The following is a 16,123-nucleotide window of genomic DNA, read 5'->3' as shown; positions in this document are numbered from 1 at the left end:
TTACGAGGGCAGCCTTGGCCGAGACCTTCTTCCCATGGCTCCCAGCCACCGTTCAGCCGCTCTCCCACATCCCATGCAGCCCGCGGCTGGGACGTTCTGTGTCTTTTTCTGCCTCCACCCCAGCTTGCTGAGTCAGCCCTTGTCCAGCCCTGTGCAGGAGCAGTGACTCCTCATGCCAGAGCCTTCTTTGGTCTCACAGTGGCGATGGTGGCTCTAGGGCTGCCCGTGTTGGGACTCGAGTCAGCCTGGTCCATCCCCTCATGCTGAGTTACAGAAGTTTAACAAAAAGTTAGTTCCTTCTCAGTCTGGATTTCAGGTGGGGTTTCATGCTATACCTGATCTGGAAGGTTACTTTTAGCATGTATAGACTCTATGATTAGTCCTCAAACGATTTCTTCAGAGCCAGAAATGCCACTAAGTGCTCCGAGGTCTCTAGCACCCCATGGCAAGCCTTAAGGAGTGGCTGGGCAGGCAGTGCCTGTGGGCAGGAGCTGCCCCTGGGGAGATCATCTGTAGACGGATTGTAGAAATAACTCCAGAGCCAGTGAGGCCTTAGGCCAAAATCATACAAAGAACCCAGTGAGCGCAGACCTATCTTGTTTTTCCTGAAGGTTCGGTTTCTAACAGAATGGAAAGAGAAGACTAATTATCGTCCCCTGGAAAAGAGAAGGGTTCTCCTTCTAAGGTCCTTCACGGTTGTAATCAGGCCCATCAGTCTCCTTCGGATGCAAGGCCTTCAGGTACTGTCTGTCTCAGTTCCAGTGGGTCTGCCTCTGGGATAAGACATGTCAAACTAGGCAGCTGGGATCATCAAAAAGTTTCTCTGGAAACTGGAATGCAAGCAATGCAAGCTTTCTGGCTTAACCCGTAAATATTAGTCATATCGAGAAAAGAGTGGAAGGGTGTAGGGCCCGGAGAGGGAGGAAGTGTAGTGATGAGAAGCGGCTAGAGAGACCACAAGGCAGACAAGGCTCCTGAATCCTCCCCTGCCTCTTGGACACTAGGTAAGGTCTTACGAAGCCATAACAAACTTCAGTTTCCATCTGGCTACGCGATCCTGGCCCATTGTTGTTCCCACTTGCAGGGCCCAGAGCCTGTCCGGCCCTCGGCTTTCCCATCAGCACCCGCAGCTGCTGTTGTCCTAGGCCTCTTCCTCTGCACCTGCACATCTGGAGGGTTTGTGGGAAGCTTAGGGGAGAAAGCAGAGGGCGGTGCCCTAACTCAGCTTCCAACCCAGCCAAACCCCTTCCTCTCCCACCTCCCTGCAGCTGTCACAGCACCCACCTCCCCTGTGGCTCCCGAGTACCCTCCCAGTGCTGAAGGGCCCATTGCTTCACCTGGTCTGTGTGCTGGAACCTGGGAGCCGAACCTGAGTCCCTCCAGTCCGAGGGCCGAGAGTCAGAGGGAAAACGGGCAGGGCCGGTAGAGAATCCAGGTCCCTAAGCTCGAGTGGTAGCCAGGGAGAAAAAGGCAAGTGTGATGCTCATTTGTCACCGAGAGCTGGTGAGCATGGCCTTGTGAGAAAGAGAGCGTCTGCCTCTTCAGAAACTTGGGGCCTGGCCTCTGCTTCCTTTGTTCTTTGGCTTCGGGTGGTGGCTGTGGCCGAGTCAAGGCCAGAGCTCCCCAGGCCTCCAGCATAGAGACGAGATCGCATGGGCCACTTCTGCAAGACACGGGGGTGGGAACTGAGTAATAATATTGCAGCTCCTGTCGTCCTTGGCACCCCAGACTTGGCCTTCTGTAGCCCCCCTCGCTGAGGCCCTCCCCCACCAGGACTGCTCTGATGACGGTGGTCTCGGGCTCACCGCCACTTATGGCCCCATGCCTTCTCCCGACCTCCTGAGCCTGGCCCAGAGGCTCATGAGAAACTGTCTGAGGGGAGCAAGGACCCTGTAAGGAGCCCCCCCCCCAATCTCCAGCAGTGGGGAGGGAGATGGATGGTAGAGCTGGCGGCAGCCAGGGGCTGGACGGCAGGGAGGGCAGCAGGGCCGGGGCAAGGAGGGGCCCCTCTTGATACTGAACAGTCCTGACCTCTTCTCTCTCCCAGCCCCCAACACAAGTACCCCCCACCCCTGCCACCCCACGTCTCAGCACTGCCATGTCCATCTAAGCTGGGGAACTCCTTGCACATCCTTTCAGCAGGAGCATGGACAGCCCCAGAAAACACCAGTTGACTCTGCTCTGAGGGCTGCCTTCCTCTTGGCAGCCCCTCTGTGGGGTGGGGGCGCCTAAGGGGCACTGCTCCCCGCTGACTGTCCCATGCCACCACGATGCCTGAGTTCTAGAGAGAGCCGGCTCTCATCTCTTCACTCGTCCATGTATTTGCCCATCACCGCCTACATGCAAGGGCCTGACTTGGGTCGTCATTTCACAGCTTAGGAAATGACTCTGCCGCTGTCAGCATTTCAGAGTTGCCCCCATTTAGTCTCACATTCTTGCAGTTTAGCTATATTTGCATGAAAGAAGAGAAATCTCAAGTTTCAAGACATTTCAGAACTGTGATGTTTAGGGGAGAGAGATGGCGAAGGGCTCCTCTGTAGAAACAAGGCTGACCCCATTCCAGTGCTGTCTAGCCTCAGAGGGCAGAGAGGACCCGTCCTTTATAACAGGTACGCTCTGCAACCAGCAGCTTACAGCACCTTTGGCCTGCTTGGTGGCCTCGAGCCTGGGCTCTGAGGTCAGACACCCTTGGGTTCAAACTGCACTGAGCCACTTAATCTCCCCGAGATTCGATTTCCTCATCTGTAAAGTAATCCTCATTGGGTTCCCGTGTGGACGAGAAGATGGAAAGGACTGGAGTGCTAAGCCCTGCTCCTGGCATAACTTTAGCACCCAAATATTATTGCTGTTACTGCAGTGGTGAATATTGTTAATTACGCTTTTCATTCCTGATCCCGGCTCAGGATCCTGGAGGGGAAGTAAGGCTCGTGTTATCTTCCCCTTCACATATGACAAAGCTGAGGCTCAGGAAAAGTAGGTGCTGGTCTAGGAGGTGGCACATGCAGGAAGCACGGCCCAACACACACTCTGCCCCCACCCCCACTGCCGGCCCCTCCCCCACTCCAGCTTGATGGCTTCTCCAGTGAGGCTTTCTAAGACCTTGTTCTCCCAGAGGAACATCTCTCCTGTGGCAGAAGTCCAGAGGACACCGAGGCATTATATGATGATGGGGTGATGTACCCTGGAATCTGGGACTCTCCCTGGGCGGTTTTCTTTCCCACGCCCCAGCCGTGGAAACTGCTCCTTTTCCTCCTCTGCCATGAGGCACCCCAGAGTCTTGGGGCCTCTGTGAAGTTCCTTCCTCTTGGAGGAACTGCATTTTCATGAAGTCATTTCCAATCACCACCCCCACTGCACCCAGGGTCAGGCAATTCCCAAGAGCCAGCCTTGGCTCCTCTCCTTCTGAGAGAGCAGGAAGCAGCTGGTCCCCTGTCCCCGTGTCAGCTCTGCCTGGGGCAGGGGACCTAAGTCCAGTCCATCCCAAACCCCAATCCTCAAGGCCCGGGGCTCGTGGCCTACCTTGAGAGGGTGTAGGTAGCGGAGTCCACGCAGGAAGGGTGGCCAGGCGGGGCCAGGCAACTCGTGGCCCAGCATGCGGGTGAGGTGGGCTATGTAGCTTGTGGCCAGCACCAGCACATCCAGCTTGGAGAGCTTGGTGTCGGGTGGCACAGCGGGCAGAGCAGCCTGCAGGGCCAGGAAGGCCTGGCGCAGTGTCCTCACCCGGCTCCGCTCCCGTGCAGCATTCTTGGGACTGGCCTCACTCTGCACAGAGGACCCCAGATGAGTGGGTCTGACTGGACCCCACATCTTCCCCTGTTTCTAAGAGCATTCTAGTGTGAGGTCTCCCTCCAGAACAGTAGAACTGAGGGCCTCATGCCCTCTTTGTCTGCTCTCCGTCTTCCCCCACCTTACGGCCGAGGAAATGGAAAGAAGGTGTCACCTCGGGTCAGAGGGCAGCAGGGTGGCAGGGTGGCAGTGCCCCGGCACTGCAGGAAGTGCAGAGCCACCCCCTGCCCTGTGGGGCTGACCCTTGCCCAGCCAGGTCCTATGATGAAGACGCAGCTGCGGTGATGAAGAAAGGAACCCCAGCCAGGGGCTACAGCGACCCACAGCTGCCGTCCTGGCTCCACCACTCACTGCTTTTCTGGAGCTGTGGGGAATTCACTCCACTCCTCTAGGTAGGCCTCGGTTTCCCCCAGAGCCGTGAGTGGGGCCAGCTCTCTGAGCCGCGCTCTGGTTGAGACCAGCGTGGAGCCTTGGAGTCCAAGGCGCTTGTGTCCCCCTCTTGCGCAGGGGCGGTGACACCCAGTGAGGCTTTGTGGTCAGAGGTGACACCTCAGCCCCTCCACCCCGGCCACCCCCTGTGCCCCCCACAGGTCCAGCATTTCCTTACCCGACCACGAGCCAGGCTCCGGGCCCTGACCCCCCGTGGGCGTGGGCTGGGGGTAGCTCTGCTCCACCTTTGGTCGCTCCAGCCCGGCTCGTCCCACAGGTCCTGCCCCGTCCTGCTCAAGCGGCTCCTCTTCCTGCCCGAGCCTGCTGCCAGCGACAACCTGGCTTTAGCGGGCTTCTGCCCCACTCCCGGCGCGGCGGGTGCCGTTCTGGCCTCCCTCTGGGACATGCCACACGCCTGGGGGGAGACAGCTGCAGCCCCTAGACGGGAACACGGCGCCTGTGGGAGCCCGCGGGCTCAGGCTCGCGGGGCAGGCTGGTCGCCCGGCCTGGAGTGTCTCTATCTGAGGGAGCTGGCGCCCAGTCAGGCCTGCTTGGCTCCTTGTTCTGGGAAAACCGCCCACCCAGAGCAGCCCCCGCAAGCAGCCTCCTGCCCGCCTCCCAGCCTGCTCAGGGGTGGGGGTACTGATGCCGGGAGTGGCCGAGCCTGGGGGCGGGGCGGGGGGGCTCTGCTGGAGCAGGCAGGGGGGCAGTGGGAAGGGAGCTCCCCTCCAGGAGCCTTGCCTGCCTCTGACAGCAGTCTTGGGATGCTCATGCCACTCTAGCTTTGAGGCTCAAGTCCCCCAGAAGGGCCCTGAGCCCCTCCCCTGCCAGAAGCCCACCTGCGTACATCCTTGAAAGGACCTTTCCTCCCCTTGCCAATGAACTTGACCTTCCAGCCACAGCAGCCACAGCCCCATTCCCCCCAGCAGGCCTCCTATCTCCAACCTAGTGCTTCTCCTAGTGCTTCTCCATCCCCTGGAATATCTTCCTCTGGGTGGAAAGGCTGCCTTCATCTGTTGGGTTATGCCCTTTGTTTGTGAGGACTTCCTCCTCACAGAGCCCAGAGCCCATGTCTCCCTGTTTGACGGGCACCCTAATTTATGCACGACCACGCCCTGGCAAGTTCCCTCACAGTCCAGTGCTCCTACATCACTATATGCCAGGCATGGTGAGAAGCACTTGTACATATTCTCTTACTTATTTCTCCGAACAACTTTTTTTTAAAATTTTTTATTAACATATAATGTATTATTAGCCCCAGGGGTCCAGGTGTGTGAATTTATTTATTTATTTATTTATTAACATATAATGTATTATTAGCCCCAGGGGTACAGGTCTGTGAATCACCAGGTTTACACACTTCACAACACTCACCATAGCACATACCCTCCCCAATGTCCATAACCCAGCCACCTTCTCCCTCCCCGCCTCCCCGCCCTCAGAACAACCTTATAAGAAAAGAAACTCCTGTATCTTTGTGTTTCAGATGGGAAAACAGGTATTGGGAGGTGACGCAGCTGGTAAGTGGTGGGGGTGGAATGAGAGCCCAGGTGGTCAGTTAGACTTCGGAAGGTTGGCCCTCAGCCTACACTGTTCTGCCTTGGGTGGGTCCACTCACACGTCTGTCCCTAAGCTAGATTCGAGGTCTTCGAAGGTAAGGACCAGTCACACCATCTGCCCTATATAGCCCGCCGGGAGGAGTCAGGCTGAAGAGACAGCACATCTGCCACAGTGGTCCCTGCCTGTGCCCGAGTCCCAATCTCTGCTTGCAGCACAGTCCATCTGAGATGTCCCTTGTCTGCCCATCTTGAACTCCAGGGAGACAAAATACGTAAAGAAAAAGGAGAGAAAGAACAGAGGGGTAAAGGCAGATGCACATGGAGAGAGAACGGCAGCCAGCCAGAGGGAAAGGGAACAGGAAGACAAGGAAAATCCCCCTGAATATCTGTCAGTAAGGAAGTGATCTTGTACATTTTGGTGTTTCCATACTATGGAACGATGCGCAGTAATAAAAACAAGACAGACCTCGGTAGAGTGACATGAACATAACTCTCCAAGAAATCATGGTTAAGGGCAAAAAACCGAGCTGTAGATCAATTGCATGATAAAATCCCAGCCCGGATCAAAAACACCAAAAACCAGAAGCTGTAAGCATGAAGGGTTCGGTGTTTATATGAATGTATAGAAACTAGGCCGAAAAGATGCACACCACATTTTTGTTTGTTTGGGTGGTTTGGTTTTGCTCTAGATGCAGAGGATTAAACATACTCTGGATCTGAGGCACACCACGGCCTTCTGCACCCCAGGGCCTCCTGTTGGCCTTCCTCCCTTCCCTCTGTCCCCTTTCGTCCCGTTCCCATTCTTCTTCCCTGTCACCATTTCAAATTATTTAATGTATACTCTTTTGCTAGTCTGTGTGGTGGTTTTATTTTATTTTATTTTTTAAAATTCTATTTATTTATTTTTAGAAGATTTTATTTATTTATTTGACAGACAGAGATCACAAGTAGGCAGAGAGGCAGGCAGAGAGAGGAGGAAGCAGTTTCCCCCCGGGCCCCTAAGATCATGACCTGAGCTGAATACAGAGGCTTAACCCACTGAGCCACCCAGGTGCCCCTATATACATACTTCTTATAAATACAGAGATTTAGTTTTTTTCCTGCAGGGAGCCTGATTCGGGGCTCCATCCCAGGACACTGGGATCATGACCTGAGCAGAAGGCAAAGGCTTTAACCCACTGAGCCACCCGGGCGCCCCTGTGTGGTGGTTTTAAAATACGTACACAAATTCTTTGATACTTCTCTCTTCAAAAGGTGGAGCCTAATCGCCCCTCCCCGTGACTGCGGGCCAGACTTAGCAACTCGCTCCTCACAGACAAAACATGGCAGGGGCACCTGGGTGGCTCGGTTGGTTAAATGTCTGCCTTCCGCTCAGGAAACGATCCAGGGGTCTCTGGTTGGGCTCTGCGCTCAGTGGGGAGCCTGCTTCTTCTCCCTCTGCCCTTCCCGCCACTCATGCTCTCTGGCTCTCTCCCTCTTAAATAAGTAAAATCTTTGAAAATTCAAAACAAATAAAATGTGGCAGCGGTGTCAGCATGAAGCTTCTGGAACTAGGTTTTAAAGACACTGTAGCTTCCTCCTGGGATCACTTGGTCCCCCAGCTCTAGGGGAAGCCAGCTGCTGTGTCGTGAAGGTACTCCTGTCTCCCTGAGGAGAGGCCCAGGTGGTGAGGAGAGGCCCAGGTGGTGAGGAGGGGAACCTGCGGCCATGTGAATGCACCAGCTCCAAAGTGCGACCCATGAGTGTCCTTGAGCCAGAGTCACCCAGCTAAGCTGCTCTTACCCACGGACTTTCAGACACACAGAAGCCATGGGAGGTAATGAATGTTTACTGTTGTTTAAGTTTCAGGGTAATTGGGTAAGCAGCAGTAGAGAACTCATGCAACATGTGTTATTCAACCCTGTGCATCGTTGTATTAATAAAAGTTAAATTCATTAAAAGGATGACGCGTTTTACATTATCCGTATATAGTACAGTGTCAGCGACATGGTAGGTATGACGTGATAAGCTTCACTGTTACTGCTTCTGCTCGATCCTGTGGGGTTTTTTTGTTTGTTTGTTTCATAATATTCTGAAGAGTTTACTATAAAGTAGTTTCACAGGCCACAAGAAAGTAGAAGGACTCTGTGCATCCTTTCAGGAAACAGGCAGGGAGCTGATAAGGGCCCACATGGGTCTAGGGCCTTGGTGGGCACATTCCCCGGTGGTGGTGGGGGACTTCACTTCAGGGGTGAGGGGAGGTGCCTGCATCTCTGGAGGGGGCAATCCCATTGGAGTTGCTCTTCTAAGGGGATCCCCAATGGGAGACCCATGGGAGGCACTGGGACAGGGGGCGAGCCCACCATGCCTGGAGGGGGTGTCCCTTGGCCCATAGGTAGGGGAGGACTCCCGTGGCCAGGGGGATATTGGGTTGGGGGCCCCTGCAGTCTTGGCTGTGGCAGCAGCTGCAGAGGCTGCAACAATGCCTCTTCCTTGTGGGGTCATCGCCTGTTGGGATGGCCCACCCTCCACCCTCTCGGCCTGGGCCAGCAAGTCCTGAAGGATCCTGGGGCCACTGGAAGCCCAGCAGGGACTCCTGTGCCCGCAGCTCTGCCAATCCCTGGGCCCCCCGCAGCTCCGCAAGTGGCACTCGGACCCTGCCAGTCAGTATCTTTGGGAGGAGGTCCCTGTACTATCATTGAGACCAGGACTCCCCCTGAGTTAATCAACTGAGTATTGCCAGAGTGCCATCTGCCCAAGAGCCCTGCGTGGGGCGCTGAAGCCCCACATGCCCGACATCACTGGGTATTAACCAGATTCCCAGTTTTACGGTTTTATGGTAGGATAGCTATAAAGAGCTGTTTGAATTTGCCTTTATCTGATAACTGACAAGCTCAGGCATCCTTTGTGTGTGGTGCTTGGTGGGAGAATGCGTTTCATTTTTCTCCATATAGGGAGACTGTTTTCCCATCATCATCTGCTGAACAGCCCATTCTCTCTCCCTGCTCAGTTGCAGCTCCCACGTTATCACATAAGTTCCCATCTTTACACATAGATCAATGTCTGAGTTCTCTATTCTGTCCTGCTGATCTTTTCTTTCTTTCTTTCTTTTTTTTTTTTTTTTTTTAGGTTTTATTTGACAGAGAGAGAGACTGCGGAAAAGGGAACACAAGCAGGGGGAGTGGGAGAGGAAGAAGCAGGCTTCCCACTGAGCAGGGAGCCCAATGCAGGGCTTGATCCAAGGACCCTGGGATCAGGATCTGAGCCAAAAGCAGACGCTTAACGACTGAGCCACCCAGGCAGCCCATGACCTTCTTGTCTGTGTTTGAGTGAGTAGCACACTGCTTTTATGACTATGACTTTGTAGCATGTCTTATTATTTGGTAAGATAAAACTCCCCCTCTTTACTCTTATTTTTCAAGGTTGACTTAGTTATTTCTGGACACTTACTTTTCCATTTAGATTTTAGAGAAAATTCACTGGGTTCCTAAAAAATTCAACCGGAATTTTGACTGGGATTTTAGTGAATGCATGGGTTGATTTGGGGGGAGTTGTCATCTTTATAGTTTTGAGTCAAACATTTCAAGAACATGAAATGTCTCTCATTTTATTTTAAACATCTTTTATATCCTTTATTAATTGTATAGTTTATCCCACGAATGTCTGTGTATTCTTGCACCTGTAAAATGGTTCACAGTTTTGTTGAACTAAATAGTTCATAGTTTTTATAAGGCTCTTACTCATTCTGTGTTCTAGTTGATGACGGCTGCTATACAGAAATGCTAGCAAATTTTTAGTTTGTCTTGAATCCAGCAACCTTGCTGAACTCTCTTTTTTTTTTTTTTTAAAGATTTTATTTATTTATTTGACAGACAGGGATCACAAGTAGGCAGAGAAGCAGGCAGAGAGAGAGGAATGGAAGCAGGCTCCCCGCTGAGCAGAAAGCCGGTTAAGCCTCTGTCTTCTGCTCGGGTCATGATCTCAGGGTCCTGGGATCAAGCCCCACATCGGGCTCTCTGCTCAGCGGGAAGCCTGCTTCTCCCTCTTTCTCTGCCTGCCTCTCTGCCTGTTTGTGATCTCTCTGTCAAATAAATAAATAAAATCTTTAAAAATAAAATAAAATAAAATACACTCTCTGATTCATATAGTTAATATGTTGTTTAGGAGTTTATAACCATTTCATAAGTGAAATGAGATTCTAATTTTCTTCTCTTTTTAAAAAAATTTTATTTATTTATTTGACACAGAGAAAGAGATCACAAGTAGGCAGAGGGCAGGCAGAGAGAGAGGGGAAGCAGGCTGCCTGCTGAGCAGAGAGGACCCTGAAATCATGACCTGAGCCAAAGGCGGAGGCTTAACCCACTGAGCCACCCAGGCGCCCTCTAATTTTATTCTCTTTAACTGTCATTATTTGGTTTTGGGATCAAGGTTACACAAACCTCATAAAATGAGCTGGGGAGCTCTCACTCTTCTACTGTCTGAAATATCTTTTTATATAAGATAGAAATCAACCCTTCATTGTAGTCTGGTGAGACTTAGTTATAAAACCACCAGGCCTAGTTTTCCTTTGGTGAAGAGGGGAAGAAATGTTAACTTTCCCCTCAATTTCTTTGGCTTCTTATTGATGTATTGTAATGCCTTGTTTCTTCTTATCAATACTTAGTATTTTATATTTTCCACGAATTTAGCAATTTCATTCAGGAATTCCAATACTTCAGTGTACAAAATGCTCTTAGAAATATGTTTCCAGGGATGCCTAGGTGGCTCAGTCGGTTAAGCCGCTGCCTTCGGCTCAGGACATGATCCCAGGGTCCTAGGATCAGTCCCACATCGGGCTCCTTGCTCAGCAGGGAGCCTGCTTCTCTCTCTGCCTCTGCCTGCCAGTCTGCCTGCTTGTGCTCTCTCTCTCTCTCTCTCTCTCTGACAAATAAATAAACATGATCTTTTTTTTTTTTTTTTTTTTTTTAAAGATTTTATTTATTTATTTGACAGAGAGAGAGATCACAAGTAGGCAGAGAGGCAGGCAGAGAGAGAGGAGGAAGCAGGCTCCCTGCTGAGCAGAGAGCCCGATGCGGGGCTCGATCCCAGGACGCTGGGATCATGACCTGAGCCGAAGGCAGAGGCTTAACCCACTGAGCCACTCAGGCGCCCCAAACATGATCTTTAAAAAAAAAAAAAAAAAAAAACTCTTTAAAAAAAAAGAAATATATTTCCAGGGACACCTGGGTAGCTCAGTGGGTTAAGCCTCTCTGCCTTTGGCTCAGGTCATGATCTCAGGGTCCTGGGATCGAGCCCCGCATCGCATCAGGGTCTCTGCTCAGCGGGGAGCCTGCTTCCTCCTCTCTCTCTGCCTGCCTCTCCACCCAACCGTGATCTCTGTCTGTCAAATAAATAAATAAAATCTTTAAAAAAAAAAGTAATATGTCTCCAAAGAAATGAGAAAAAGCAAAAGTCCTATCCTGCAGAAATTTTCTTTAAAAAACCTAGGCATTTCTCAGTCTTGAGAAAAACAGTGTAGAACTCTGAGAATGGCCAGACAGTTTGCCCAGGAACAACACTTGGCCCACAAAAGGGTTATGGCCTTGGATCTCTGGTAAAAGCCCAAAGTTCCAGTAACTCTAACAGGCCAGCAGTTCTGTGGCTGGACTGGAAAGATGAAGACTGATTTGGGGGCACCTGGGTGGCTCAGTCAGTTAAGTTCTGACTCTTTTTTTTTTTTTTTAAGATTTTATTTATTTATTTGACTGACAGAGTTCACAAGTAGGCAGAGAGGCAGGCAGAGAGAGAGAGGGAAGCAGGCTCCCTGCCAAGCAGAAAGCCCGACGTGGGGCTCGATCCCAGGACCCTAAGACCATGACCTGAGCCGAAGGCAGAGGCTTTAACCCACTGAGCCCCCCAGGCGCGTTTTGGCTCAGGTCATGATCTCAGAGTCATGAGATCAAACCCCAAGCTGGGCTTCCTGCTGAGCATGGAACCAGTTAAGATTCTCCTTCTCCCTCTCTCTCTCTGCCCAATCCCCGCCCCTGCTCACACGCTCTCGCTCTCTTTCTCTCAAAAGAAGAAGGTGGAGGAGGAGGAGGGCGGGGGGAGGAGGAGGGCAAACATGTTTATGGGAATCACAGCCCTTTTGGGGGCCGACATCATGCTAATCTTGAGAGAACTGCCCATCAGGACCTTAGGACAGAAGAACGGCATTTTGAAGGATAGAGCCAAAAACATGTTTTACAGACATAACAGGACTGTCTTTTGTCCTCATATATATATATATATATATATATATATATATATATAGCTACCCTGATGGTATTAGATGCCAACCTTTCAGTGATGAGCTAAAGGTCAGCTGGGGCTCCCATCCCAAGATCCTCAGACCAAGTTCAAAGAGCCACCCACAGAAAACTCTAGGGAGCTCACTGGGCAGTCCAGAGTTTCTTGCATTCTGACCATCTGTGAGATGAAGGGTGGCCCATGGAATGAATGGTGGGTATTCCCAGGCTTTCAGTTCAATATTCTTTCTCAGAGTTCATTAAGTTGTTGCTAAGGCAGACCTCTCCCAGAAGCTTCCATCTGAAACTTCATCAGGTCACAGGCAAAGTCAGACTTCTAGGGGAATCCAAGGAAACCCTTGCCAGATGGTAAATGGGCATCATCACTTTCCTTGCGGAGGCGCTTATCTATCAGAGAAAGAGGGAGATCGGACTCCAACTTTGCTGAGCCTTGGCAGGACACAGAGTAGGAAGGAAGAAAGTCTTAAAGCCACACTCCCAGCCATGTGGAAAGAGGTCTTATTTACCAAGTGCCTTTTCAGAGTTAGGTGACTGGGACACACTCAGGGAGCTCCTCCACTTGAACGCTCAGTCCTCAGACGGACCGCAAGGTCATGGTCAGATGAACCGGGGACTCTCAGGCTATCACCTTGGTGTTGCGTCCACAGCAGGGATGTGGTCTACAAAGGAAAACTTACACAGTGAAAAACTGTCCACAAAGCCCCAAGTGGTGAACCAGGAAAAGAGTGAGACTGATGTACAAGGTGGGGGGACGCTTCCCAGGCCAGAAGGTGCAGAGGCCATTTCTAGCACTCTGTCATCTTCAAGCTGATCTTCAGGGCAGTGGGGTTCTGCATGGCGAAGCTCATCTCCATGGCTCAGGTCCATGCCGTGCCTGGCTGTCTCTGTGGCACGGTACTACCTAGATGCAGGTGTGTGGGCGGCTCTGTGACTTAGAACTTTGTCGCTGCTGTATGCTTCATCTCCAGCGGCCGGGCCGTGGATACAGCAGGGCGGGTCCTGCCACACTGGTCTGAGTGGGCTTCATGGAGCATGCGGGCAGCACATGGGTGAAGGCCCAGCTTCTCTATCACGTACTGGTTTTTGAAGTTGGTCTGGGACCTCTAGTTCTCGGGTTGAACACAGGCACAGTCCCGGGAACTAGCCTAACTCATGCAAGCTGGGCCTCGTGGGTTCTCCCTTGGCCTCTAGTGCTGATGACGGGTTCTCCTCTTCCTGGGCTTTGTTTCAGCACAGTGCCATCAGCCCCCTCTGTCACAGGCTGTGCAGAAGCCCAGGCACAGTCTCCTTTGGGTGGGATGGGCTCTCAGGAAGGTACAGAGAGGAAGTGGCTGTAGAGGAAGATCACCTTCCCCTCAGAACTTGAGCCCCATCTCTCAGGAGCTATTCTTTACAGTTGGAACAACAACCTCTTGGATACCGATTGGAGTCCCTTTGAAAAAGAAGTGCTTGGCGAGCTCAAGATCCTTCTGCCAGGCAGTGCGGCCAGTGGGAGGGAGCGAGAGCAGCCTCTTCCTCCCCTTCTAGAAGAATCACTCATACCTCTCCTAGTCCCTCGAGTGTTACAGAAGCACCCTAGAAGTTTCACTACTGCTATGGGATCCCTCTTTTCTTATTTTTAATTCTCCATTATGTCTCTAGGTACTTTCTCTTTTTTTATTTTTGATCTGTATTTTATTTGCACGAAACTCTCTTTTTGTTCTTAATAAGTGTTCCCAGAAGTGTGCTTAGCTTATCTAACCTTTCAAGGACCACACTTTCTTTTTTTTTTTTTTTTAAAGATTTTATTTATTTATTTGACAGACAGATCACAAGCAGGCAGAGAGGCAGGCAGAGAGAGAGAAGTGAGGATGCAGGCTCCCCGCTGAGCAGAGAGCCCGACGCGGGGCTCGATCCCAGGACCCCGGGATTACGACCCGAGCCGAAGGCAGAGGCTTTAACCCACTGAGCCACCCAGGCGCCCCACACTTTCTTTTTTCAATACTCTCTATATTTAAAAAAAATTGTTTATAAGAAATTGTGACAGGGGCGCCTGGGTGGCTCAGTGGGTTAAAGCCTCTGCCTTAGGCTCAGGTCATGATCCCAGGGTGCTGGGATCGAGCCCCGCGTCGGGCTCTCTGCTCAGCGGGAAGCCTGCTTCCTCCTCTCTCTCTCTCTCTCTCTCTCTGCCTGCCTCTCTGACTACTTATGATCTCGGTCTGTCAGATAGATGAATAAAAATTAAAAAAAAAAAAGAAAAGAAAAAGAAATTGTGACATATGTACCATTTTAACCATTTCAAGTTAAGTGGCATTAAGTACTTTCACACTGTTGTGCATGCATGACTGTCATCCATTCACAGAACATTTGTCATCCTGCAAAACTGAAATTTTTTTAGATTTAATTATTTATTTACGTTAGAGAGAGAAAGTGAGAGAGAGAGCGCACGAGCGAGGGTGGGGGGAGAGGCAGAGAGAGTAGACTCCCCGCTGAGCAGGGAGCCTGACGTGGGGCTTGATCCCAAGACCCCGGGATCATGACCTGAGCCAAAGGCAGACACTTAACTAACTGAGCCATCGAGGTGCCCCCAAACTGAAAATCTTTACTCATTAAACAATAACTTCCGATTCTCTCTACCCAACCCCCGCACCTGGCAACCACCGTTGAACTTTCTGTCTCTATGAATTTGACTATTCTAAGTACCTCATATGAGTAGACTCTTAACAGTATTTGTCCTTTGGGACTGGTTTATTTCACTTAGTGCAGCCACAAGTTTCATCCATATGGCAGCCTGTGTCAGAATTTCCTTCCTTTTTAAGGCTGAATAATACTCCACTGTAAATATATACACATTTTGTTTGTCCCTTCATTGGTCAATGGACATTTGGGGTTGTTCCTACCTTTTAGCTACTGTGAATAATGCTGCTGTGAACACGGGGATACAAGTATCTCTTCAAGACCCTGCTTTCGGTTCTTTTGGGTACCTACCCAGAAGTGGAATTGCTGCGTCTTGTGATAATTCTGTTTTTAATTTTTCGAGGAGCTGCTGTACTGTTTCCCATAGCAGCTCTACCATTTTACGTTCCCGCCAGCAGTGCACAGGGGTTCCAATTTCTCCACACCCTTGCCAACGCTTGTTATTTTCTAGTCTCTGTTTTGTGGTTGCCATCCTGATGAGTGTGACTCTATAGTATTTTTTTAAGTGTCGATTTCATTTCTTTTTAACCTCATTTTTATATTCTTCCTTCTCATTTCTTCACTTCTCCCCCAGTGTTCATTTTTCCAACTTCTTGAGAAGAAAGCTTGGCTGGATTGGTTTAACTTGCAGTTCATTGGGTTTTACGAAACGATAAGAGGAACAATGGAACAAGAAGACAATCGTCATAAGCATATTTTTGCACCTAGTAACACAGCCTCAAAAATATATCAAGTGACAACGCACAGAAATGCATGAACAGATGAATCAATTAGAGTCGATCTTTACACACCCCTTTTAGTAACTGATAGATCACTTAGAGACACCTAAGCCCAAATACTGAATGATAGTCAATAAACTCAAGATATTGGATATATGCAAAATATAGGACAAACAGGAAAGAGTAAAAATAAGAAGACTGTTAAGGCTAATTTTTAAATTTTACCTGTATACTTCTGTATTGTTTGGATTTTTATTTTTATTTTTATTTTTTAATTTTTAAAAAATATTTATTTATTTATTTATTTGACAGACAGAGATCACAAGTAGGCAGAGAGGCAGGCAGAGAGAGGGAGAAGCAGGCTTCCCGCTGAGCAGAGAGCCCGAAGCGGGGCTCGATTCCAGGACCCTGAGACCATGACCCTGAGACCATGACCTGAGCCGAATGCAGAGGCTTCAACCCACTGAGCCACCCAGGCGCCCCTTGTTTGGATTTTTAAATAAAGATTTTATTTATTTATTTGAGAGGGAGAGAGCACACGCGAGAGAGCAAGAGAGAGCACGAGTGAGGATCAGGGGCAGAGGGAGAGGGACAAGCCGACCCCAGCTGAGCAGGGAGATTGAGGCAGAGCTTGATTCCAGGACCCCGGGATCATGACCCAAGCTGAAGGCAGACACTTAACCTACAG

General features: G+C 50.5%; 1 protein-coding gene across 1 annotated transcript; it reads right to left on the bottom strand.

Annotated features, from left to right (window-relative positions):
• Positions 1-1,483: 1,483 nt before the first annotated feature.
• On the bottom strand, positions 1,484-4,621 carry TCF23 (transcription factor 23; the record flags this gene model as incomplete). Its single annotated transcript, XM_080814207.1, has 3 exons — positions 1,484-1,663; positions 3,520-3,762; positions 4,394-4,621. The coding sequence occupies 3 exons, from the start codon at positions 4,619-4,621 to the stop codon at positions 1,484-1,486; spliced, it is 651 nt and encodes a 216-aa protein (XP_080670333.1).
• Between the last annotated feature and the right edge of the window lie 11,502 nt (positions 4,622-16,123).

This window comes from Martes martes (assembly GCF_963455335.1).
Source record: "Martes martes genome assembly, chromosome: 9".
In the NCBI taxonomy this organism is placed as follows: Eukaryota; Metazoa; Chordata; class Mammalia; order Carnivora; family Mustelidae; genus Martes; species Martes martes.
The sequence above is the reverse complement of the archived record's forward strand: the minus strand, read 5'-3'. Positions and strand labels throughout refer to the sequence as shown.